The 25,555-nt window shown below is 44.3% G+C and overlaps 1 protein-coding gene across 1 annotated transcript in view; it reads left to right on the forward strand.

Moving 5' to 3' along the window:
• Positions 1-20,914, forward strand: part of Nckap1l (NCK associated protein 1 like) — a 48,019-nt gene extending 27,105 nt beyond the window's left edge. Inside the window, exons 21-31 of the mRNA XM_010609385.3 lie at positions 1,072-1,290; positions 3,054-3,184; positions 6,721-6,818; positions 6,961-7,054; positions 7,163-7,245; positions 7,537-7,617; positions 11,218-11,311; positions 12,186-12,302; positions 12,791-12,900; positions 14,793-14,882; positions 19,090-20,914. Coding sequence (XP_010607687.1) covers positions 1,072-1,290; positions 3,054-3,184; positions 6,721-6,818; positions 6,961-7,054; positions 7,163-7,245; positions 7,537-7,617; positions 11,218-11,311; positions 12,186-12,302; positions 12,791-12,900; positions 14,793-14,882; positions 19,090-19,221 — 1,249 coding nt within the window. The 3' untranslated portion in view covers positions 19,222-20,914. The remainder of the gene's footprint in view (positions 1-1,071; positions 1,291-3,053; positions 3,185-6,720; positions 6,819-6,960; positions 7,055-7,162; positions 7,246-7,536; positions 7,618-11,217; positions 11,312-12,185; positions 12,303-12,790; positions 12,901-14,792; positions 14,883-19,089) is intronic.
• The last annotated feature ends 4,641 nt before the right edge of the window (positions 20,915-25,555 follow it).

Below are 25,555 nucleotides of genomic sequence, written 5' to 3' on the forward strand. Positions count from 1 at the left end.
TTACTTGATTGCAGTAAAATTAGTTTGTTTTCATGGCAAACACATTAGCTATAGGGAAGGAAGTGTCACATTTGCGTGCGCAGTGTCAAGAAGATGACAGTGTGGTAATGCCGTGGGCACACCTGGAGAAGCTGTGGTGGTTTCCAGGCTCTGGAGGAGTGGATGTGATCATTTGATTTTCTCTGAATATCTCTGGTTTTTGCTTCGTGGACATCATTGTTCCCAAGGCCACAAGGCTGGCCTAGGTGTTTTGCTGTCAGTTTGCCCTGTCAAGTGGTACTGGAAAGCTCTCTTCTCTTTCAACTGCTCCAAATAGGGGAGCAGACTCTCCTTCCCCCACAAACATTTTGCAAAAGATGCCAAACAAAAACAAAAAATTCCCAAATACTTTGTGGTTTCCAAAGAATCTGAGAAACTCATTTATACTGAAGTGCAAGTGACTGATAAAGGCTGAAAGCTTTACCTTTTTATACGGAAAAAAAGCCTAAGTCAGAGACAAACCCTAACACCTGAGGAAGGCATTCTGGAAGGAGTGGGGCTAGGGGGCTGGCGGGGGAGGCTCTTCCTGGTGTTCCACCCTGAGGGGGCTATGTGCCGGCCACATGTACTCTGGCCACCCACAGCACCTGTGGTCCCTGGGGACACTTCCAAGGGTTTCTGAGGATAGTTTTCCATTTCTGACAATGGTTGGAACTAATATATCCCAAGGAGGAAAGTCAGTTATTGACACTGAGAATGCAGGTGGTGTGAGCCCATAAAGTCAAATGAAATTTGGGATTTCTCCAGAGGAGGCAGAAGAATGTAATGGTTAGAGATTAAATTTTACCTGATTCAAGTCCTAGCTCTGCCACTTGCTAGCTGTGCAGTCTTCAGCAAATAATTTAGTATTTATGTCTCGGTTTTGTTACCCATAAAATGGGATAATATTGTTCCTACGTATTGATTTGCTATGAAGTTTAGTTTAAATACTATGTGTCATAAAATCATAGCTCAGTGCCTGGAACACAGAATACACGCAACAGTTGTACTGTGTTTATCTCTGTAATTGTAACTATGATTTTTATCACTTAGAGCCATTGTGTGGCTGGCTGGCTACAATGCCACGACTCAGGAGATCCTAAGGCCTTCCGAGCTGTTGGCAGGAGTCAAAGCATACATTGGGTTCATACAATCGCTGGCCCAGGTTTTGGGTGCAGATGTGTGCAGAGTCATCCGCAATGCTCTCCTGCAGCAGACCCAGCCCCTGGACTCTTGTGGGGAGCAGACCATCACCACGCTCTACACAAACTGGTCAGTGATGCTTGTCTCTTCCCACTGGCTTACCTTTATGTCAGCAGTTTTTTATTTTTTGTTTTGTTTTGTTTTGTTTTTGAGACAGGGTCTCACTTTGTAGTTCACCCTGGTCCTGAACCACACAGCCCAGGTTGGCCTCAAACTCACTGTGATCCTCCTTCCTCAGCCTCTTGAGTGCTGAGATTACAAGCATGCGCCACCACTCCTGGCTCAGCAGTTTTCTCTTTACACAGGAGGACTTCAGGGCCCAGGCATCTTACCCTCCAGATCATGGACCTTCAAAGGCTTGTTTTCACTTGAGGATTGGAATAATAAGTAGGGGGCAAATCCAGACCTCCTTCTGTCCACTGAGAGATTCCCTTCTACGCTTGAGTATAACACCCACAAACTTACCCTTGATTTCTTTCCTCTTGATCTCGTGCTTAACCTTCCTTTTCTGGATTTGTATTGTTTTAATTTCAAATGACCTCACTTCCTTTTTGCCATCTTATTTCTCTTTTTGCCCTAGCTTCTCCCTTCGAGAACCATTCTGTCTGTACCCTTGCCTCCAGAATACTGTCTCCTCATCCCCACACGTGACTGTGTCAAGTATACTAGATTATTCCTGATAGGGAAGGGACCTCCTCCCTACAACTGAAAAAGTTTCCTTTAAATTTATAAGGAATGGAGAACCAGATTCCTACCTCCCCAAGCCACTGGGTGGCACCCTTAATTTAATATCAGCTTTGCAAGAGATGTTTCAAAGAGGAACCCACCCTCTCACCCTGTCCCCCTTTCCCCCTGTCACCAATAAAGAGGAACAAAGTTTGCAAGTTCAAATGCCAAAAGGAATCAAGCAGGTACCACAAAGATGTCATATGCTAGGAAGGACTTGGAGAGGTTGGAGAGGGACTGTCCCTCTCTAAAGGGGATGGCCACCACTTAGCACCACCTGAATGCTTCCCACTAAAGTCTTATTATTTTATGTAAAATCTCTGTTTCAAAACTTTGATGACTCATTTAAATTAAGACAAAAGTATGTTTGGCTGCTTGGATTAGTCCACTGATGGTTAACTTGTGACCTCAGTAAAATATAGACATGAGTGGCAGGGTTTATCAAACTCTCCACTACTGCCACTAGCCAGAGCCCAGCCCTTCCAACGTTGCAGAGAAATTAGGAGTGTTTGGAGACCGGCAGGCCATTTTTTAGGGGTTTCTCTGCCCAGAAAGTTTGACATGAGACCTGCTTCCAGGAGTCTGACTCTTCAGTACAGCATTTTCACTGGAGAAGTTGGGGCTAAGTATATTTCAGAGGAGCCCCAATTAGTAAGTTATTTTTGTTCATTTGTTTTTTCTGCTAGGGATTGAACTTAGAGCCTTGTACATGCTAAGCAGGTGCTCTGCCACCGAGGTACACTTAGCTCCCAGTAGTAGTATTTTTTAAAATCTCACGTTGATCCTGTCTTACCTGCCACAGGGTAAGCATGAGGGAATGGAATTGATGGAAAAGAGCAGGGGCTGAGGGAAAAGCATCTTTTTGGTAAGTGTATACCATTGCATTTGACAGCAGGTTAGAGGCCAAGTGGAATTGTACTACTGCTGGTTGTTTTTGATCGAACACCTTATGGTGTTATTAGATCTCTGTATTATCTTCTTTGAGTCTTCTCTTCAACCTCGGTCTTTAGTGGAGTTTCTCTTCCCAAGCCCAGTGGTGGTGCAGGGAGCAGTGGCAGGGAGAATGGAGTGGACAGTAATCTATGCTTTCTTGGCCAACTTTGTAGGTACTTGGAGAGTCTGCTCAGACAGGCGAGCAGTGGAACCATTGTCCTCTCCCCAGCCGTGCAGGCCTTCGTCAGCCTCCCCAGAGAGGGTGAGCAGAACTTCAGCGCAGAGGAGTTCTCAGATGTCTCTGGTGAGCTCAGGGCCTGTATCCTTCTCAAGGAACTTAGCCTTTCCCCTCAAACAATATCTGTAAGTCTTAATCTTGGTTGTCTTGCTTCCCCAGAGGCCCGTGCTGCATTCTTTTCAGCATCTCTGCAAGAGTCTGCTGGACTTTGTGGATAATAAAAAGATATTCTAAACAAGGTCCAGAATTGAAGCATGGCCTAGGGGATGGTGATGGAGAGGGAGAAAGAGAGGAGTTTAGGACTTAGGTAATGACACGCAAGTTACTGAGGGAATGCATTTTTCAAAGGGCGGAAAATGGATTTTCTCCTTTTCAACTAAGAAGAAAGGTGAAGTATATATAGTGATAGGTAAAAGATAAAGTGTAAGGAGGACATCTCTTGCTTGGAAGAATCGAACATCATCTTCCTTGGGGATGAATTTTAGAGCCTTAGCCAATATTTCAGATTGCTGATGTTTAATACTGTAGTAACGATGATGATGACGTGACAAATGACATTCACTGTGAGCCAAGTTCTAAATGTTTACACATAATAACTCACTCAATCCTCACAACAGCCTTGAAGTAGATACTTTGTTTTTTTGAAACTGGATCTCGCCATGTAGCCCAGGCTGGTCTGGAGTTTGTGATCCTCCTGCCTCCTGAATGCTTGGATTACAGACAGGTATCACCACGCCTGGCTTTAGATATTATTCTCATTTTTGAGATGAAGACACTAAGTATGAGGAAGTTAAGGTGCTTGCCTAGGTTGATGTATTTATAAATGGTAGGACTGGGATTTTTGATTAGAGGCAGTCAAACTCTAGAACAGTGCGGGGCTGCTTCCCAGTAGATGCAAGTACTTTTGTGAGGGGAGGCAGGTAAAAGGTATGTAGTGAATGAGTTGGGAAACTGTTCCTCTTTTAAATATGGCTTGCAATCATACAGATCCATGGTTTTTAAAAGCAGTACTGGGAATTGAACCCAGGGAGTTCTACGTTACATCCCCAGTCCTTATTTATTTATTTATAAATTTTGAGACAGAATCTCACTAAATTGGCCAGTCTAGCTTCTAACTTGTGGTCCATCTGCCTCAGCCTACCAACTGAGTAATTCATGAACTATCCTACTTCTTCCTTGTCTCTCTCACCTCCATTTAAATCATGGGTTGTGCATGGTATCTGGGATAGACAGAAGATGTTCTAGTGACCCTTCCCTCTCCATTTTCCTCCTTATCTGAAGATGTTAAGAAAGCCAGAGTGGGCCGGGGATTTAGCTCAGTGGGGCCTCCATCTGCCTCGCAAGCACAAGGCCTGAGTTTAATCCCCAGTACCAAAAAAAAAAAAAAGAAAGAAAGCCAGAGTATAGTAGTAACTCAGTTCACAAACTTAATTCTTTCCAATTCTAGTTGCATACTTAGTTGGACGAGAACCAAATGAAATGCAATAGTTAGGTTCTGTTTTCCAGTTCTGCTTCTTTTCTGTCATCTTGACCCTATCAGTATATGGTCCCCAGGCTACGTGCTGGAGGTTTTAGATGTCCCCTTCTCATCAACTCTACCCACAAGCTGTAGGCAGCCTCTAAAATCCACTTTAGGTCTTGCTGACAACTGACAAGCAGCAGGAGGTAATGCTTGTTCCCCCTTTCACCACCCCCACCCCAATTTCCCTTGATTGCCATGGTGATGGGGCAATGCTATGGTAAAAATAGAAAGATAGAAAGAGAAGGCTGCCCAGGGTTACTAGCTGGGGGTAGAGAACACTGGAGTAGGGAGGTTCTGCAGATCCACACCAGCAGATCAGTGTGCCTTCGCTCCATCAGCCCCAGAGAAGGCAATTCTGCCCCCCTCCCCTCTGTCAGCCATCTTACAATTATCTAAATTGGCCAACTAGGAAATACTATTAGAATGCTCAGCTTAATTATTTCTGTTGAAGATAGGCAACTCTGAAAATGTGTAGTGTCTACTCCGGGAAAGGCTCTGTGTCAGCTGCTGTGACCAGGTCTGCTTCCTCTATCACTGGTGGAGGTGGAGATCAACCGGTCCTGCCTTCAGAGACCAGAGTGTGGAGCTTTGGCTTTCTTTTCTGTCTATACTTTGACGAGTGATATTCAACTTGCCTGTCTTCTACTGGTCTCTCATCATTGTTGCTTTTGGTCTTTATTCATTTATTTATTTTTGTTACTGGGGATCAAACTTGGGACCTTGCACTTTCGAGGCAGGTGGCAGAACTACTTAGCTAAATCCCTGGCACCTTCTGGTCTTTTATGATTTCCCCTGCTAGGATGGCCCATAGCCAAAGATCATAGCTGTACCTCCCTCCTATCTGAATTGTCACTAGCTTTTCCCACTTGAAATTTCTGCAGGCAGGTTTTATTTAATTCACCAAGGTAAGGGCAGGCTGAGCAGGGATGGATAAGGTATTGAGGAACACTAAAGTTAGAGGAAAAACTAATTTAGAGGAAAAAGAACCAAGGCTCTAGAGACATGTGTTGATTATGAAAACAGAAAAGTTAGCTCAAGAAGAGGAAAAGTTGGATAATAACATGTTAAATAAGGGAAACAGAGGGAGGCATACCAAATACCAGGCCCTAGATAGAGAAGGAGTTGTTTCTTCAGAGAGGGGGACATTGCATTGCCGGGACAGGAAGGCATTGCAGTGGTTTTCTGGCCCTAACCTGATGCGATTAAGTATGTGAAACCATGATGAAACTCAGTTCCCCAAGCAGATGGCTATTGACAGCCATCATAATGAGAATACCTTATTCATATACATCCTTGTAGTTTTCTATGGTTTTTATAATGAAGTAGCTTACTCTCACATCAGTTCTGTGAGGAATTCATGAAAGATAACTAATTTATTTTATGCAAAAGTAAAGAGGCTCTGAGAGCTTCCGTGATTTGTTTGAGGTTGTCAACCTAACAAAATTCGTACAGGTAGGACAGCAAGAGGAGTAAGCAGGAGCTTGGGAAAGTACAAGTTCTTATAAGAAAACTAATAGTTATCATTTATGGTAAGCCTTGGTTTGAGTTCTGGTGGGAAGAGGTAAGTCATCCCATGGACAGGCCAGACCTGTCCTCTGAATATTGGATTTTAGACCATTTTTTGCTCCTTGACTTTCCATTTCCTTTCCTTGGTGGACAACATTTTATTGATTGATTGATTGATTGATTGATACTGGGGATCGAATACAGGGACTTCACACCAAGCTACATCCCCAGCCCTTTAAATATACTTTTTAGGGCCACGTATTTAGCTCAGCGGTTCTGTGGCCTGCCTTGGAAGCGCAAGGACCCGAGTTCAATCCTCGGTACCAAAAAAACAAACAAAATAAATATATTTTTAAAAAATTCTGAGACAGGGTCTTACTAAGTTGCTAATTTGCTTAGCTGAGCTTGAATTTGTAATCTTCCTGCCTCAGCCTCCCAGAGTGCTGGGATTCTAGGCATGTGCTACCATGCCTGGCTGGACAACATTTTAAATGTTTAAATTACCTGAGAGTTGTTGTCCAAATGCTCTAGTATGCTCTGAGTCCCGCGTGGGACCTCTGAAACTCTATTCCAGAGATGCGGGCCTTGGCTGAGCTCCTGGGTCCTTACGGCATGAAGTTTCTGAGTGAAAACCTGATGTGGCACGTGACCTCTCAGATCATGGAGCTGAAGGTACTGTGGACCCCATCCCCTCAACAACAACAACAAAAACCATCCTGCCTTGGGGACAGGGGTAGGTGAAGGAGACTGAGGGGAAGATAGAACATTTGGCCCCTTTTTTCCTACTTACTGTCCCTGTGTTCCTGAGCTGCAGAAGCTGGTAGTGGAAAACATGGATACACTTGTTCAGATCAGATCCAACTTTAGCAAGTCTGACTTGATGTCATCTCTGCTGCCCCAGCTGACAGGTAAACATCTTCTTGCATTGTGCACGGCAGGGTATTTCAGGGATCTGGGGGTTCAAACCTTTGCTATTCTCATAGGTTCTCTTCTCTAATGACCTTCTTTCTCCTCAGGGGCTGAGAATGTGCTGAAACGCATGACCATCATTGGAGTGATCCTCAGTTTCAGGGCCATGGCCCAAGAGGGGCTTCGAGAGGTGAGTAGGAGGGAACTGCCAGAGAATCAGAGTCGCCTCTGTGGTGGGGTTTGTGAGAGAAGCTTGTGAAAGGGGTTGGTGAGCACTGAATATAAGCCACGTAGCTTGGCAGGCGTCCTGGAAAATCCCTGTGGAGAGATGAGCTTAGGAAACCAGATGCATAAGGAGAAGTTCAGCTTGGAAAGCTGGCTAGGCTCTCTCTGAGTCAAGGCCCCTTTCCTGTTTGTTTCCACCTGTTTTTGGAGATGCTGGGTTCTGTCCTGTGGATTCACTCATCTTCTCTTTTTCCAGGTTTTCTCCTCCCACTGCCCATTTCTCATGGGTCCCATTGAATGCCTGAAGGAGTTTGTCACTCCAGACACAGACATCAAGGTAGGGGTGAACAGTGGAACCCAGCCAGGAAGCTGACAGGTAAACATCTTCTTCTTAGTCAGGAGGGTCTAGGGGAATAGCATTGTGCACGGCAGGGTATTTCAGGGATCTGGGGGTTCAAACCTTTGCTATTCTCATAGGTTCTCTTCTCTAATGACCTTCTTTCTCCTCAGGGGCTGAGAATGTGCTGAAACGCATGACCATCATTGGAGTGATCCTCAGTTTCAGGGCCATGGCCCAAGAGGGGCTTCGAGAGGTGAGTAGGAGGGAACTGCCAGAGAATCAGAGTCGCCTCTGTGGTGGGGTTTGTGAGAGAAGCTTGTGAAAGGGGTTGGTGAGCACTGAATATAAGCCACGTAGCTTGGCAGGCGTCCTGGAAAATCCCTGTGGAGAGATGAGCTTAGGAAACCAGATGCATAAGGAGAAGTTCAGCTTGGAAAGCTGGCTAGGCTCTCTCTGAGTCAAGGCCCCTTTCCTGTTTGTTTCCACCTGTTTTTGGAGATGCTGGGTTCTGTCCTGTGGATTCACTCATCTTCTCTTTTTCCAGGTTTTCTCCTCCCACTGCCCATTTCTCATGGGTCCCATTGAATGCCTGAAGGAGTTTGTCACTCCAGACACAGACATCAAGGTAGGGGTGAACAGTGGAACCCAGCCAGGAGGCTTTGGTTGTGGGAAAGGATGTAGCTGGCATCTTGTGAGGGTGAGAGTAGTCTCAAGAACACTGCAGGGACAAGGGCCTGGATTCAAACAAGAAAACTAGTCAGGCATGCTTATTAGGGGAGAGGCAGGGCAGAGTTGGGGAGACCTCGGGGGTGCAGAAAGAAGTGAGAGCCCTGTGGGAATCAGGGAAACATTCCGAAGGGAAAGGGGTGAGATCTAGGATGGTGGATCTAGGATAGCTTTTTACTTGAAATGAGCAATATGCAAATTAGATGCAGAGCTTGGACAATTTATAAGAAGATTTGGTTCTTTGATTCATATTCACCCTGTCTGCCTTCAGAGTTTTCTTTCTTTGCCTGGCCTTTTTTTCCCCCTCCCAGTTCTTAAACTTTCTCCCCCTTTCCTGTCCCATGTCTCTGTCACCTGTCTCAAGCCCCCAACAGAGGAAAAAGGGCTTCTGCAGATAACATGAATTAGATGTCCATTCCTCGCTCCACTCTGCCCCGTTCCAGTCAGCCTGTCTTTTGAATCTTAAATGTATTATGCAGGAAATGCAGTTGAAGCCTGGGGACAATGTCTTTCCAACAGAAAGTAGAGGCTACTTCTCTTATAATTGATCCTTTTAAAGGAAAGAGTTCTGATACAAGGGAACCTGGTAAGCAGAAAGAATTAAAATTGAATGTTAAGAAAAACGTACTAACTGTGGGATCAAAAGAGTTACGTACAGTCCCCCTCTGTCCTTCTGAAATTATATGGCCATGAGGGCAGTGAGGGGCGATGCCTCACTGGTTGGCTGCCCCACCTGAAGTCTCTTTGCTTTTGCACTGAGCCTGGGTTTCTGGCATCTACTGCTGTTGGGGCTGACTGCTCCAGCTGTCAGGAGCTTGACTAACTTGTGTCTCTTTGGAAGCCCTGACCTTTAGGCTCTGCTTGCCTGTGAAAATCAGCAGGTGGAGGCACAGAAGAGGGTGATGTGCCCACCAGAGGTTCTGTTATAGCCTCAGAGGCCTTATAAGATTAGAAGAGAAAAATGAGACCACTGTCACCATTTATTTCTTCCTCCAGGAAACCACAAGTCCCCAATCTGCTTGGCCATGGCTGTGACAAACAGGGTCATCTGGGTCATAGGGGATTTAAATAAAGGGTAGAGCAGAAGATGGCTGAGATTTGGCTCCAGTGTCAGTTCTGTGGGCAAAGTGTGTGTATATTATATGTGTGTATGTGGGGATTTTGGCATAGATGTGTTATGTAGTTGTCCACCATTGAAACAATTATTCTTGTTCTCTCAGGAAACTTTAAAAGAATTTTTTTATTAAACCCCGAAAGGCGGGTGTAAGTTCTTGTGTGGGAGTCGGGGGTTGGGGCTGTGTCCTCAGAACTTGATTCTAAGTACATTGAACAATTCAGGTATCAATCAATCAAACAATAAATCAGTAGTTATTTAATGCCTTCTATGTGCCTAGCATGGTGTTGAACTGCTAGAAAGGTTAAAGAAAAAGCACAGTTTCTGGCTCTAAGGAAAAGTGTCATGTGTGCTGTTTGTCACTAGGGCAGGTGCTTTTACACCTGTGGTCTAACTTAATCTTCACAGCAGTTCTGTGAAGTAAGTAGTAGTATTCCCATTTTATGAATGAGAAAACTGAGGCCCCAAGAGGTTGAGTAACTTTTAATTTTTTATTCTTAAAATTTAATTAATTAATTATTTTTATTTTTAATTTTATTTATTTATTTATTTTTGAGACAGGGTGTCACTAAGTAGTTGAGACTGACCTGGGACTCACTATGTAGCCCAGGCTGGTCTCGAACTCACAGCGATCCTCCTGCTCTCAGCCTCCCCAGTGCTGGGATTACAGGTGTGTGCCACCATGCCTGGCTTGAGTAACTTTTAGCTAAAGTTACACCTTTTTTTTTCTTGTACTGGGGATCAAACTCAGGACCTTGTGCTTATGAGGCAGGCAGGGTGCCACTGAGATAAATACCCAGACCTAAAGCTACACTTTTAGTAAGCAGCATTGCTAAGATTTGAGCCCAGATCTCTCTCTCTACAAAGCTGCCTTCACTCTTCACTATGCCAGGGGTTTTAAACACAGTCTATTTGGTGAGATAAGTCATGTGGTCCCCTCTGAAAAAATAACTGATACCAGATGCTGTGTGTGACCCATGCTAGGTCAGTGGTACCAATATGGGTTGAAATAGAAGGGTTCAGGCCTAAGCAGTCAGGGAGGACTTCACAGATGAGATTAAATTTATTTATTTATTTTTTGTACTGGGGATCAAACTCAGGACCTTGTGATTGCGAGGCAGGTGTGGTGCTGCTGAGCTAAATCCCTGGCCCAAGATGAAATTTGAGTTAAGGGAAAGGGCTGCTGTGTCATGCAGGTGTAGGTAGAGAAAAGGAAGGGATACTAGAGCAAGGGAAGGTTGTGAACCAAAATCTGAAAGAAAGGAAGTTGTAGTTGGAGACAGTGAATAAATTACCCTGGCTGCATTGACTGAATAAAACACTTAGGGAAATAAGGTTGAAAAATAAATTTGTACTGTGGGATGTCCTGGATACCATGCTAAAGAATGTGTTTTTTTTTTCCTCCTGTAGGATATGAAGAGCTATGAAAGGAATATCTAGAAAACATTGTAGCACATGAAAAATTTAAAAATTGTGATCCAAAAACTGCATATAATACCAGTACTCTGGGAGGATGAGGCAGGAGTTTTGCAAGTTTGAACCCAGTCTGGGGAACTTAAGAGACTTAGCAACCCTACCTCAAAATAAAAATGTTAAAACGGGGATGGAATATAGCTCTGTGTGAAGAACCTAGGTTTAATCCCAGTATGGTGTGTAGGGGGGGATTTTCTGTGATTCCTGAATCCTGTTGCTCATACCTTCTGGTACTTACTTTTCTCTTGGATTTGTTTCAAGAATGCTGTTTTCTTTTCTACCAGGTAACACTGAGTATCTTTGAGCTGGCATCTGCTGCGGGGGTAGGCTGTGACATTGACCCATCTCTGGTGGCTGCCATTGCCAATCTGAAAGCTGGTAAGAAAGGGGCAAGGGAATAAGGCAGGCTTGTGCCCTACTGTTGGGTGGGAAAATGTCAATGTCCAATGTAATTGTGAATTTGGAGGATATAAGTGGGAGGTAGGGAAGATTTAAAGTATAGATCCTAACTTCCAGCAAATACCTACAGAGATGACTGAGGTCCCTCCTGAGGTTCCAACCAGTTGATCTACCAGTCAGCTAAATAGTAGCTCTCAGTGAGTGACTGTTTGATGCTCAGCAAGTTCTGAAAGGAATTTATAATTGGGTTGGGGAGATGATATTAATGCAAATGAATCAATGAGAGAACACTTCAAAATGGTATGTGATTTCATGCTAAGTTGTGTAGTATAGTATCTAAGTTCCCCACAGTGATCTTGTGCTCTTCCCTCCCACATAATCACTTTGACACTATCCACTCCTCTGATCTCATACTTGTCTCTTATATTTTCCATAACACAGTTCCTATGATTAGCATGTTCGTACTTAACATACCCAGAAGAGAACGCAACCCAGCAGCTGGCATTAAGCCCTTTCAAAATTACAAGGCGCATCCCTTTCCTTCTATCTTGGTTGGTGAGACTCTTTTGCTCTCCTTTCTGCCTCTCTACCCCTGCAGATCTCTGACAGATGTCTTAGAGCCCTTGGCTAAGAGTCCTGCCTTTTGCAAGAGTGGCCTCCAAGACTCAGGCTGTCCCTATATGTGGGTGCGAGTCCTGTCTCCTTCAGCAATGACAATTTGCCTGCAGTGCTTGATAAAGTGTGTTCATCAATATTTTCCCATGTGAACATAATTCTGTACAATGGGATTCCTGCAAAGACAACCCCTGTTTGCTGACCCTTGTCACCTCTCTTTTTTTTTTCCTCTCATCAGATAGCTCATCCCCTGAAGAGGAATACAAGGTGGCCTGCCTGCTGTTGATATTTCTTGCTGTTTCCCTCCCACTCCTTGCCACTGACTCTTCTTCTTTCTATAGCATTGAGAAGGATGGTAAGTAAGGAGTAGCTTTGAGGAACAGTGCCATCTAAGTTAGTGTCCTGAAGTGCAATTGAGACAAGTGAGACAAAGACACTTACCTGAAACATACAGAGTTCTGATTCATGTTTAAATTTTTGTTTCAAGAAGCACTTGAGCTGGGGGTGTCTGCATACATCTGTAATCTCAGCACTCCAGAGGCTGAGGCAGGAGAATCATGAATTTGAGGCCATCCTGGTTATTTAACAGACTTTGTCTCAAAACAACAACAGCAACACAAAAACCAAGAAACACTTGAGAGTGGACAGTAAAATTTTATCCCAGCCAAATAAATATCAGACTATCCTTCTAACCCCCAACTGTCTTTTAGTTCTTTTAGTGTCAAATAGGAGAGACCCAGACTGAAAATATGAGAATTACCACTTGGGGTCAGGCTGAGATGACTCACTTTGTCATTCTGTCATTCTCTTTGTGTCATTCCCTCTCTATTCATGATAACCAAGGTTATAACAACAACATCCACTGCTTGACCAAGGCCATCATCCAGGTGTCTGCTGCTCTCTTTACGCTCTACAACAAGAACATTGAAACGCACCTCAAGGAGTTTCTGGTGGTGAGTAGGTCTAGATTGTAAGGAATGGGAGATTGCCAAGGGCTAGAATTTGTTTGGAATTCATAGACAGTGATTGTTAAACAGGCTTTCAAGTCTAAACTCCTACCTGATTCATTCAGGTAACAGTGAAAGGCTACTACTGTTGAAAAGGCAAGAGTTTGTTCTAAATTCCCCCAACAGGTGAAGAATACTAGGAAAGATTTCTGGACAAAGAGTAAGATAATCTGAATTCTACCACTACAAAGTTGAGTAACTTCTGAAGAGCCACACTTTTGGGGCCTTAGTTTTCTTACCTATAAACCATGAAGATTAAACTGAACCTTGGTCCATCAGGACATACTTGGGCGCTTGTTAAAATAAAGGTTTCTGGTCTTTACCCCGGAACTGCTGAATTGAAACATTCTAGGCTGAGGGGCTGATTTGGTCTCCATGAGATCAAATGTGCATTGAAGTTGTAGAGATGTTGAGTTTTATAGTCTCTGTGGCCCTTTCTAACTCTGTACTGACAAGACATCAATGACTGTTTTTAAACTTTATTGTAAATCAGAATCACTTGAAGAATTTGCATTTGTTTGCATTTTCAACAAGTTCCCATTTAATGTTGGTGTTCTTTGTCTTGGATTATATGAGAATCATTTGCTCTAGATTTCTAGGGATTGGAGTTTAGTCAGGCAGTGGATTCCACTGTAGGTCATGTCCAATTTGTTTAAAAAAATTTGTTTTTTGGTACCGGGATCGAACTCAGGACCTTACAAGGCAGGCAGTGGCATCACTGAGCTAAATCCCTGGCTCAGGAAAAATTATTTAAGAAATGTTTTGTAGCCAAGGATTTAGCTCAGTGGTACAGCTGCCTGCCTCATAAGTGGAAGGTTCGGAGTTCCATCCCCAGTACAAAAAAAATGTTTTTTAGCCAAAGTTTGACTCCCTGTACCTGTCAGTATTGATTGTAATTTTGCCTCTGGAAAAACACAAAATAATCTCCTTCCTTAGTAGAAAGAGGACCTAGAGTTTCTCATGTTAAATCTTCCTTAAAAGATTCCGATACATGGTCCATTACCTGCTTGCCTGCTTGACCAGTCTCAGTAATAGTGAGCTTCTTTCACCAAGCATGGTCTTAGTTTAAGAACTAGAGCCTCACTTTTCTCCTGCCGGAAGAAAATAGTGACCTTATTAGTTCTTTCAGGAATTATGTCTTTGTCCTGAGAAGTATATCAGGGGCCCTAGATTCTTTAGAGGGTCTCTGCTTAAGATGGGGCAACCAACCAGACAAAATGGGTTATGAGCATCTTACATACATATAAAATTCCTATCAGATCTCTAAAATGGGAAGAGAAGGGAATTCTCTCCTCTCCTTTTCCCTTTTCTCCTATTTGTTTGCTAAAAGCAGGTAGCCTAGGCCTGAGATGTGACTCAGTTCTTCCTTCCTCTTTGATCTGTTGGGCCCTGGAGGTGAATGGAGATGACAGCCACCTGGGAGTTGACAGGAGGAGAATACCAAGAGCACTGTGTCTGAATCAGAGGCCCTGCTCTGGCTCCAGTGGGCTGGAAATCAGCCGTAAACAGCCTGATGACAGAGGTGTCTGGAGGCTGCCTAGGAAGAGACATTAATCTTTGGGCACACAGGATCATCAGCCTTTGCTCTGGGTTCTTCCCTTGCCTTTGCCCCCTCGGCAAGCTCCTGCTGTCTTCAGGCAGGCCAGTGGAATCCAGGCTGTTTTATAGGCTGCTTGTGCCTCTGAAACCTAGGGGACTTGCCATTTTTCCACCCTGAGCTCTCAGGACATCCCAGCACTTCTTAACTCTTCCCCCTTGATCTTTTCTTAACTTCTTATAGCTTGAGGCTGTCCTATTCTGACCTCCATAAAATCTGCTTTACAATTCTGTCTTTACAGGTGGCCTCTGTCAGCCTCTTGCAGCTGGGCCAGGAGACTGACAAACTTAAAACCAGAAATCGAGACTCCATTTCTCTGCTCATGCGCTTGGTATGTATCTTGTTTAAGCTTGCCTGGGAAAAAAAAGAGGAAAGGCTGGGGGAAGACTTCCTTTTTAGGGTCTTTGGATCCCTGCCATTCTCATCACCTAAAAGCATTAATAAAATTAAATTGTGCCCAAACCTCTGGGTTTAGTCCTCACATTGTGGTACACATTCTAGATGTCCTATAATCCCAGAGTGGAGTTTCAAGGACTCCTCTGCAAGAAAGGGCTTTCTTGGCCTCTCGATGCCTGGATACTTTCTCCTGCAATGGTCCTGCAGCTGACCTCATGGGGCAGCCACGTTCCTTATTGATAACTCCCTGTCCAGCATGCATGTGTTTTTAGTTGATAACTTCCTACTAGTATATTTCTTTTCTTTAAGGGTACTATGAAGAGTGTACTGGGTAGTGCAGTATGGAACTGAAGGGCTTTGGGAGTGGGTCCACAAGAAAGAAGGGATTTTAGCTATGAAGCTAGTGGGCCATGAATCAGGAAATTTCTCCTATATCTTCTTGTATCCTAAGCTGTGGGCTTGCCTTTCTCTGGTAGAAAGTTCTAAACTCTAACTCAGTTGATTTAAAAAAATATTTTTCCTCATGACCCTTTTCAACATGCTTATTCATTATTTTGCTTTAAAAGTCTGATTCTCCAGGTTGGTCTCACACTTAGATAGGGAAAGGGGAGGCTCCTGCTCCTGGCCTGTCTTTTAAAGGCCCTCATCTGGTCTGTGGAGACAGGGTTTTCCCACTAGGATCCTGTGACCCACTTGAAAGCTCATAATGATACAGGAAATAATACTAGAAATGAAATACGAAATACTGCATCTCCCAGCCTTTTAGCTGTCTGATACGCCGTTCTCACGTTCTCTAAAAAATAGAAGAATGAATTTTAGAAGAACAGAGGTTAAGAGTAGAAAGATATTTATTGATAGGCTAGTTTCTGAGAGGAGGGGTCCTAAATGGGTAGCCATGGAATCCCACTTTACAGGGGAGTATTATGGAGTGAAACCCAAGTAGGTGTAGTGTGGGCCGCAGTCATGATTAATCAATAAGGTTACAAGTATAGTCACTGAGATAATAGCGATCCACTTGGGAAACAAGTCACAAAACAAGTGTAAACGGAAAGAACAAAGACTTTTCCTAGGAAATGGTGGGTCCAGATGTCTCTGGTCTCCCACCAGGATGGCTGATGTCTATCCAGATTTCAATAGGCCCAGTGTTTATCTTTTGAGGAAGTATACAGATCTGGTCAGTGGTTCTGCTACCTGCCTCGAAAGCATCAAGGACCAGAGTTCAATCTCCCCTACCAAAAAAAAAAAAATTTTTTTTTTTTGTTCTTGTTTTTGAAATAGAGTCTTGTAATGTAGTTCAGGCTGGCCTTGAATTTACAATAATCCTCTGCCTCAGCCTCCCAAGTGCTAGGATTACAGACATACCTCACCACACCCAGCAGCCTGAATAAGGAAGGGGACCAGAAGAGAGTCTGCCCCCACATTTGTGGAACCAGGCCAGCAGTATAAATGGAGGCCCATGCAACAAATGTCTAAGAAGCAAATTAAATTAACAAACTATTATGCTCTTTCAACTTTCACAATATACCTTTGTAATTTCATGGAAATCTGAGCATGAACTAGGAATTCTTAGACTCCTCAGAGTTCTGCCCCAGAACAGGGTTAAAAAATAAAAAAAGGAATCAGGTTCTCGCCTCATATTCCCAAATTCTCATACCCAGTCTGAGGGATTTTGTACACACATAGCCTTCCCTGCCTCTACATCTAAACTCCAGCCTCATATTTTTTAGGCGCTGCAGATATATCCAGACTCCCTCAGGAGATGGACTTGAAGGGACGTTCCACAAAAGCCCCTACACAGGGCTAGAGAATTCTGGGGTCCCAGATACCTTTAGTGTTATTATAGATAGCTGAGTTAGGTAGAAATATTATAGGCAGTCAGATAGGACTACGTCCTCAAAAGAGTCAGGACAAAGGTGAAACACATCATAACTATGGCCGGAGACACATTTATTGGAGACAGGGCCTCAACATAAAGACAAAATGACCAGATCTACTTTTTTGTATTTCATTTTGGTTTTTTGAGACAGGGTCTCACTATGTAGTTGAGATTGGCCTAGAACTCACTGTGTAGCCCAGGCTGATCTCAAACTCACAGTGTTTCTCCTGCTTCAGCCTCCCAAGTACTGGGATTACAGGCGTGGGCCACCACACCCGGCAAAATGATAATAATCCTTACAACAGAGTGGTTAGAGGTCATGAGATAATACATGTGAGTTTAGTACACAGAACAAACAACAGAAGTAGCTCTCTGTTGTTCATTTTTATTTCTGGGTGATCCTGGCATCCCTCTCTATTTCTTCTGGTGGTTTTCACTTCCATAAGGTTGGAGGTGATTCATAGTTGCCAGTCAGCCCCACTCCTCTGCTTTGACCTCTACTCCAACTCTTGCCCCAGAGATTGGGAAGTGCTTGTCTCTTCAATGGTCCTGCCATTCAGTAAGGCTGGCAGAATGGTGGAGCAGAGCTAGGACTGTGTTCTTTTTGTGCTGGTGGTGGAGGTTGGATGTTGCAAAGCAATTTAAATGGGCAAATGTTTCCACAGAGAAATTGGAAACAGCTGGAGGGAACAGAGTTGAATTCTGAGTTGAAAGTCTACTCATGTAGCCCCAAATTCTGGACAGCGCTTTTTTCCCTGGGGTCTTTCTGTTTGCTGTCAAATCTGGGCACTACCCACCCAGTGTTGCTAGTCTGTTTCTGGCATAAATTTTCTGGGAGAAAGTGATGCCTCTCTCAGAGAGCATCATGGAATCTTCGATGTCAGAGGCAGAGTAGATCCTGATAATTAGTCCAGTACTTAGAATGCATGGGTGAAGAAACTGAGAGATTCAAGGATTCCTCTAAAACACATGGGCAAATTTGGGAATAGAACCTACATTTTTGGTCCTCCACCACCATAAATACCTGTCAGTTAGGAGCCCTGTTATTTTCTTTTGTTTTGTGGAGACCAGGATGTCATGGGCCAGTGGATTCTTCTTGAAGTCATCACTCATTTCCAGGTACCTAAGGGTGGTACAGTATCTGGAGAAGAGGGTTCATCTTTCCCCTGGTCTAGGGTTTGGAAATCTTGTCAAGCAAGGATTTCTTTCTGCTGTCAGCCTTGGATCAGGGCTTCAGTTTTGCCAGCAGATTTCCTTGTCTTTGACTCACAGGGTCTGCTCTTCTGAGGCTGCTGTGTGTACTGCACATGCAGGTATTTGAGAATAGTAAACTCTTACAAATTGTAAAACTAGAAAGGGAGGGAGGGAGGGAGAGAGAGAACGCACATGTTTAGGTGTGGTAGGTTTTCTTAGAGGATTTTCAGAACTTGAATAGGACATATATTGGGGAGGGCCCATGTGTGGGGTCTGCTAGCTGTATGGTGTGGGGCATACCTCTCCAGAGCAGGATTTCAGTCCCTGTAACCTACTAGATGAGGAGGATAGTGAAGGAAATACATCCAATTCTTCCCCAGGGATGGAGACCCTCCAGCCTGATGCTGGGTTGTGCTGCTCTGTGGAACATGCCCCCTCTGCCCACCCCCAGCCCTACCCTCATCTTTAGTCTACTCCAGGAGTCCTGATCTATCTTCCTGCTTGGCTGTGGGGGCTGCTGGGATTACCACAGCACACAGGCTTGTAATTAAACTAATTAATCATGCCTGCTCCTTTATGTAGCATCCTTACTGTTCCCCAAGCACTGTACTGAGAGAGAGGAGACTGAAGCCCAGCACAAGAGGACCCATGTGGATTCCAGACCCTTCTTGCTTGGCTTGCAGTGACAATTGTTTCTCTTGCTGCAGAGCTTTGTAATTAGCACTTCTATCCATCTTTACCTGCATCTGATCTGTGCTGCCCACTCATGTAGGATTTCATATCTTGGAGAGAATGTTTCTCTCACTAGGAAAGTGTTTTTTCCCCTTTCTTCTGCTTCTGTGCCCTTCATATTTACCCTGATGAAGGGGATATGGATGATTCTAAGGGAACTGAGGAGACATTTTTGCCCTCCTGGAGTCCTACCATGTGAGAGAGGAAGGGGGAAATATGATTTGGAATCCTGTTCACTTGTAGCTCTAGGGCCCCAGAAGATCTAGGAATCACGTGAAGAACAGTGTCACAGATGTGACACATACCAGAGGTGCTCATCTCTTGGCCTTGTCTCTTTCAGGTGGTAGAGGAGTCATCCTTCCTGACCCTGGACATGCTGGAGTCCTGTTTCCCTTATGTCCTGCTTCGAAATGCCTATCGGGAGGTATCACGGGCCTTCCACCTGAATCGGGTGCCTGCCAATACCTACTGAAAGGCCCTTTGCATCCGTCAAAAGCTGTGTCAGAGTGGAAACTGTGGTCATTTTCTCAAGGGGTGGGAGTGGGGTGGGGTCACTAGGGAGAGTGTTAGAAGCCAGAGCTGATAAACAGATATTTAGAAAAACAGTCCAGGGCAGAGAAATTATAGAGAAAGAAGTAGGGCATGCTGGAGGAATGGAGGACAGTTTATGCACAGTTGGGGGACTGGGGCCACATTTGTGAATTTTTATCATGAAAAATAAGCAATATATAAATACATTTCCTTTCTTCTAGTGACTAGAGCTTGAGCTCTGTCAGGGATGGGCCCCTCCGACCTTCATCACTATTCTAGGATAACGCTGGCAGGCAGAGATGATCAATCATCATATTAAACCATAATGAGCTTATAATCCTCCCACTGGAGCTGCTATTGTCTCCTGCACATTCATTAGGACGATTATCTCCTCTCTTCCTTTCCCAAATGTGTTCAGCAAACATCCAACCTGTTCCTACTGCAGAGGAGCAGAAAAGGGACCACTCTTCTCCATGGGGCTCTTCCTTTGCCTTTATTTGTCTGCTTTTCCCACTGGGGCAGGGAGGGCACTTCCTCCAGTGGGAGTTTCACTGCCCTCCCCAATTGTGGGTTATGAGTACATTTTCTGCTGTTCTCACCTGTCTGCTTTTTCTTTGATATTTCCATAACCCAGAGTAGAGGGGTAGTCTAGGTTAATCCTAGGTCATGTGACAGCCAAGTGGATCAGACTCATGTGGGTTTTCCCTCCTGTACCCATTTGGGGAACATTCTGTCTCCTATTCTGGAGGGACTAACTTAACCCCAAATCCTCTTTTCAACCTAGATACAGCTGTTGCTCCAGGCAGGGATTTCTTTTCTAGATCTTAAATTTCACAGACCTCATTAGGTTGTAGGGCCCTGAGAGTTCACATCCTTGAGGGAGTATAAGTTGTTTTAACTTAGCCTTTTTCTGCACTAATTAGAATTTCAAGTGTCACAGAGCCTGGGGCATTCGAGATAGCACTAAACTAGGTTTAGTTAACTTCATGACAGGAAGCAGTGGCCCCATCATCCATCACCACTGCCAGGGAGGACTGGAGCACCAGATCATGTACGTCACAGTCTGGAGTGGTTGGATTGGGCAAATTTAATTAGCTAGTTGATTAATTAGAGTCATGCCCATATTTTTATGATGAGAGGGAAGCAATTGTTGGCTGTCAGTAAAACCATTCGGCCTTCATTAAACCTATTTGATAGCTGCTTTGGATTTTATGTGTTTTTATTTCTCCAGACGTGGACTTAGTCAATACTTTCTTAACTTTGCACCAACAATCAACACACAAGTTTTTCTTAGCAACAGCTGTCTGCTCTGTAGGAAAGAAGCAACAGAGAATCCTGCTTCATGCCTCAGCTAATTGTCCTTCCTTGCTATGGGAAGGACATTGCGTTCTAAGGAGTGATTCAGTGTCAGGCCTACTGAGATTGTGAGCACAGCTGACAAAGAAGAGAAGGCTCAGAAGGATCTAATCAATGACCCTTAATATCTCTGCTCATTTCTTCAACTTGAATGGATAGAGACCCTTCCCCATTTGCTTGGGACATTACTTAAGGCATCCTCCCAGAGCACAGCAAGACAAGTTGATACAAGGACATGGAGGGCAAATATAACACCTCTTTTAAATAGAAAATTCTGGGCTGGGTATTTAGCTCAGTGGTGCTGCACCTGCCTTGTAAGTGCAAGGTCCTGAGTTTGATCTAGGAAGAAAAAAATTGAAAATTTCATTGAGATATTAAACCCATGTGCACTTGTAAGATATAATACAGAAAGCCAATATACCTTTATATAGTTTCCCTCAATTGTAACAGCTCACAAAGCTATAGTACACTAGCACAACCAGGATATTGACATTGATATAATTCCCTGATCTTATTCACATGTCCCAGTTTTACTTATATTCGTTTCTCTCTGTGTGAATGTGTATTTAGTTCTATAGAGTTTTGTCACTTGTAGGTCTGTGCATCTGCTACCACAGTCAAGACTCAGGGCAGTTCTAGCATCATAGGGATCCCTTATATTGCTATTTTATAATCACATCCACTTCCCTCCTGCAACCCCCTTTTCCACCCCAATCTCTGGCACCACAGAGTTGTTCTCCATTTCTAAAACTTTGCAGCTTGCCATGCTCTTTATAAACGGAATTATGTACCACTCATTTATGTACCAAGTATAGTTTTTCAATACTTTTGTATTCTTATAGCAATTCTGCAAGGCAGCCAAGGAGGCTTCCTAATTTCAGGTCAGGAAACAAATTCAACTGCATTAAATGTCTTAATGAAATTCCTATGTTTAGCAGTAGAACTACAATTGGGATCCAAGTCTGATGTTTAGTCCTAGACCTTATTTCCTGATGAGACTGTTGCTTCATAAAAGAAGACTTAGAGCCCAGAGCCCCAGTTGAAGAAGGTGAGGACATAGAGGACCACTAGAAACAAAGGGTGAATATCTATCTAGGGGTGAAGGGACAGATAGGATAACAGGACCTATCAGCATTTCAGCAATTTGTTTCCTTAACCACTTTCTGACTTTTTACAACCTGGAGCATAATCAGTGAGCTGCTTTTTTGCTCCTAGATCCTCAGCTTGCTTTACATGGGCTCAAAAACAAGGGAGGAACGACTATCGGGAGAAATAGTGACTCCAGTTGTTTTATCTTGGAGGCAGACAGTAGGTTCTAGCCTCAGCATTTTCATTAGTGCAGTGTTTTCATTAAAGTCTCCATTAACTCATTTGCAGCAGAGAGATGGAATTATCCCTCCCACCAGGTCCAGGAGATGTGTGCCATGAGTTCACTTTCCCTTGGGCGGGGGAGACCTTGCCTCTTCTGCTATGGTGTTGGATCTAATGGGCAGGTGAGGAGGACAGCCTCAAGGTGCAGAAGGTTGGAGGTGTGGCCAAGGGGACTTCGCCCTCTGGCATTTTGCCTTGCAGGAAGGGAACAACTGGCTTGAGCAGCAGGACCCAAGAGGGAGGGAGGTTCTGGCTAGGAATAAGGCTTCCTTAGCATCAGGTCCTCACACCAGGGTCTGTTCTTTTCTAACAAAGTTTGATTTTGAGAAGCTGGCACATGGTTGAAATGCACTCACGTTGTTGGGGGAAGAATGTTCTTCCAGTCCTCCTCCCTACAGGGCCTCCTGCTTCTCCTGAGTACCTGTCATCAAAGGAGATAAAGATGAGTCCCCCTCAGCCCCCACACCTCATGAGTTGTCAAGTACTCTCCCTCCTACCTGCACAGGAAGCAGGAACAGCAGGCCAGGGTGCAGGTTGGGGAAGTCAGAAGTTAACTTGAGCTGAGTTTGCAGCACTGGCGAGATTGAAGAACAGGCTTTTCTCTTGTCACTTTGGAAGGAGAGCATTGTGGGGCCACCCCTTTAAATAGCATTCCTGTAGGAGGCAGATCACTTCTATCCGTCACCTGCTGCCAAAGCATCATTTTTGGTCTCTATCGAATTCAGAGCTTGTTAGAAAGGATCAGAGAGTTAGGGGAGTGAGGAGGCAGGGTTTCCAAGAGGTAGGGGGGCCCTTCAGAAGCTGGAAAGAAGAGGAATAGGTTGAGCAGAAGGAGTCTGGAAAAGGTGGAGGTGGGGGACAAGAGGAAAAGATAAGGAGAGAATAGCTGTCTTTTAAGAGTGTATGAATGGAACAAGTACACCCTATTCTTATCTCTTTAGAGGTTTGGTAAAGCACTTGGTTTGCAACAAGAGAACAAGGTTGAGGCTAAACACCAACACTGGTGATTAAAGAAAGTGAAAGAGCCACAGAGCAGAAAAGGCACAGGAAGGCTCAGACTTTGTCATTGTCTATGGGACTATATACTTTTTATGGGCTTAGTATTCCCATTTACTAAGTAGAAGAGACTAGGCTAGATGGACCCTAACTTCTCTTCTATAAATAACTTTTTTCCAGTGCCGGATCTAATCCAGAGCCTCACATATACTAGGCAAGAGCTGTACTACTGACCTACATCCGCAATCCAAATGACCCTTTTATTAAAATGGTTTAGAATTTAGGGGCCTTCATGTGCCACTGAATTGACAGGAAATGATGAAAGGTCACTTGAAATATGTCTCCTGCCTCTTGTCTATCTCTTCTAGTTTTTTTTATTTTTTTATTTTTATTTTTTTGGTTTTTTGAGACAGGGTCTCACTATGTAGTTGAGACTGACCTGGAACTCACTGTGTAGCCCAGGCTGGTCTCGAACTCCCAGTGATCCTCCTGCCTCACTCCCCAGTGTTGGGGTTATATAAACAGAGCCTCACATATACTAGGCAAGAGCTGTACTACTGACCTACATCCGCAATCCAAATGACCCTTTTATTAAAATGGTTTAGAATTTAGGGGCCTACATGTGCCACTGAATTGACAGGAAATGATGAAAGGTCACTTGAAATATGTCTCCTGCCTCTTGTCTATCTCTTCTAGTTTTTTTTATTTTTTTATTTTTATTTTTTTGGTTTTTTGAGACAGGGTCTCACTATGTAGTTGAGACTGACCTGGAACTCACTGTGTAGCCCAGGCTGGTCTCGAACTCCCAGTGATCCTCCTGCCTCACTCCCCAGTGTTGGGATTATAGGCGTGTGCCACCATGCCCTGCTTTTTTTTGAGACATATCTCTTCTAGTTTAAATGCAGTTCTTGCGCATATTGGGAAATTCCTTAGCTCTACTCTTCTCTGATTAGAGTTTTTTTTTTTTTTTTTAAACAGAGTCTGGCTATGTAGTTCAGGCTGCCTTCAAACTCAGTGATCCTCCGGCCCCTAATGCTGAGATTACAGGTGTGCACCACCACGCCCAGCCTAATTTGAGCTCTTCAATCCCAATGTTCAATTCTTTCCTAGTTTCCAGTTTATTCCCCTTTCAATCGATAAGGAAGGAGATTGTCCCCAAATTTTGAGAAATGGATTGTGTAGGAGTGTGCAGTTTTAGGTGCAGCTATTTCTTGGCTGGTGAGGAAGGAACCTGGATGTGTGCTGACGTGAGATGGACAGAAGGGGAAGTCCTGGTAGCCTTTCCACTTGCCATCTCCTGCCTCTGTACTTCCTGGGAGCTGCTTCCGATGATATTTTTGCCAGATCCAAAGCCCTGACCTAGACTAGCAGTTGTTTTATAAAGTTTATAAAGTCTTTTATAAAGCAATTCTTTTTATAAAGAGTCAATTGTGAAGGTCTCCCCACCCTGACTGAATCCAGGGGCCTTACATTGAGCTACATTCCCAGCACTTTTTATTTTGACACAGGGCCTCACTAGGTTGCTAAATTGCCCAGGCTGGGCTCAAACTTGCAATCCTCTTGCTTTAGCTTTCCAGAGTGCTGGGATAATGCACATGTACTACCTACCTGGTTTCTATCTTTTTCTCCAGTTTACCACTTCCCTTCTGTTATTTGCTCCTCCTTTCTCTAGAAAAGGGGGCCTCCACCAGATATTTAGAAAACGAAACAAAACAAACCAACCAAAAAACCTTTCTCCTGTTCATCCCTCCTTCCAATTTCCAGAATTCTTAAAATTCATATTTTGGGATCGTGGATTAGGAGCCTATGTTGAATCCAGTCATTAGTGAATACATCCACTTTGTTTGCTTGGGACTTTCCACCCTGCAGAGGTAGGTAGTCATTAGGAGTGCACAGTACTGAGAAAGAGCCCCAGGTAGGATGCACTTAGCTAGAAGAGGTTTTGCTATGGTCACCATCTGGTCTTCCAGTTCCATCCCCTCATTCCACAAATGTTTATTAAGCAGCTAGGCTGTTTAGTGCTGGGCCTTTATCTTTCAGATTTCCTTCTGAAGGCAGAATAAGAAGAAATGAGCTGGAATGTTGCAGACAGGCTTGAAGGGAGTTATCAGGAATGATTTCTTGGCTGTGTGCAGTTATTAGGTAGTCAGGAAAGACATGGGGCTGCCTCTTTTGTAACGCTTTAAACTTGGGAGAAATTCCATTCGGCCAGGCAGTGGTTACGAAGCACCTTGGCACAGGCCTCAGGGATGGAGACAGGTCAGGGAGATAAAGCTGAGGGGGCTGAGATGGGAGATGGGAGATGGGAGATGCCGGCACAGCTGAGAGCGGACCCTCAACTTTTCCCTTCCAAGACAGGGGCAACGGTGAAGTCTGGCCCGGCCGGGCTCCACGGTAGGTAGCTTCCCTAACCCGTGTCCGGATCCCGCAGGAGAGAGACGGGCTCCTCCCCTCCCCGTCCTCACACACGACACACAGGCAGCTGGGCACAAGTGGATGCATGAAACCGCATTCGCACGTATAAACTCCAGTCCACACCGAGGGACCCCGCC

The sequence above is a fragment of the Fukomys damarensis genome, unplaced genomic scaffold, assembly GCF_012274545.1.
Source record: "Fukomys damarensis isolate Sample0158 unplaced genomic scaffold, DMR_v1.0_HiC HiC_scaffold_15, whole genome shotgun sequence".
Lineage (NCBI taxonomy): Eukaryota > Metazoa > Chordata > Mammalia > Rodentia > Bathyergidae > Fukomys > Fukomys damarensis.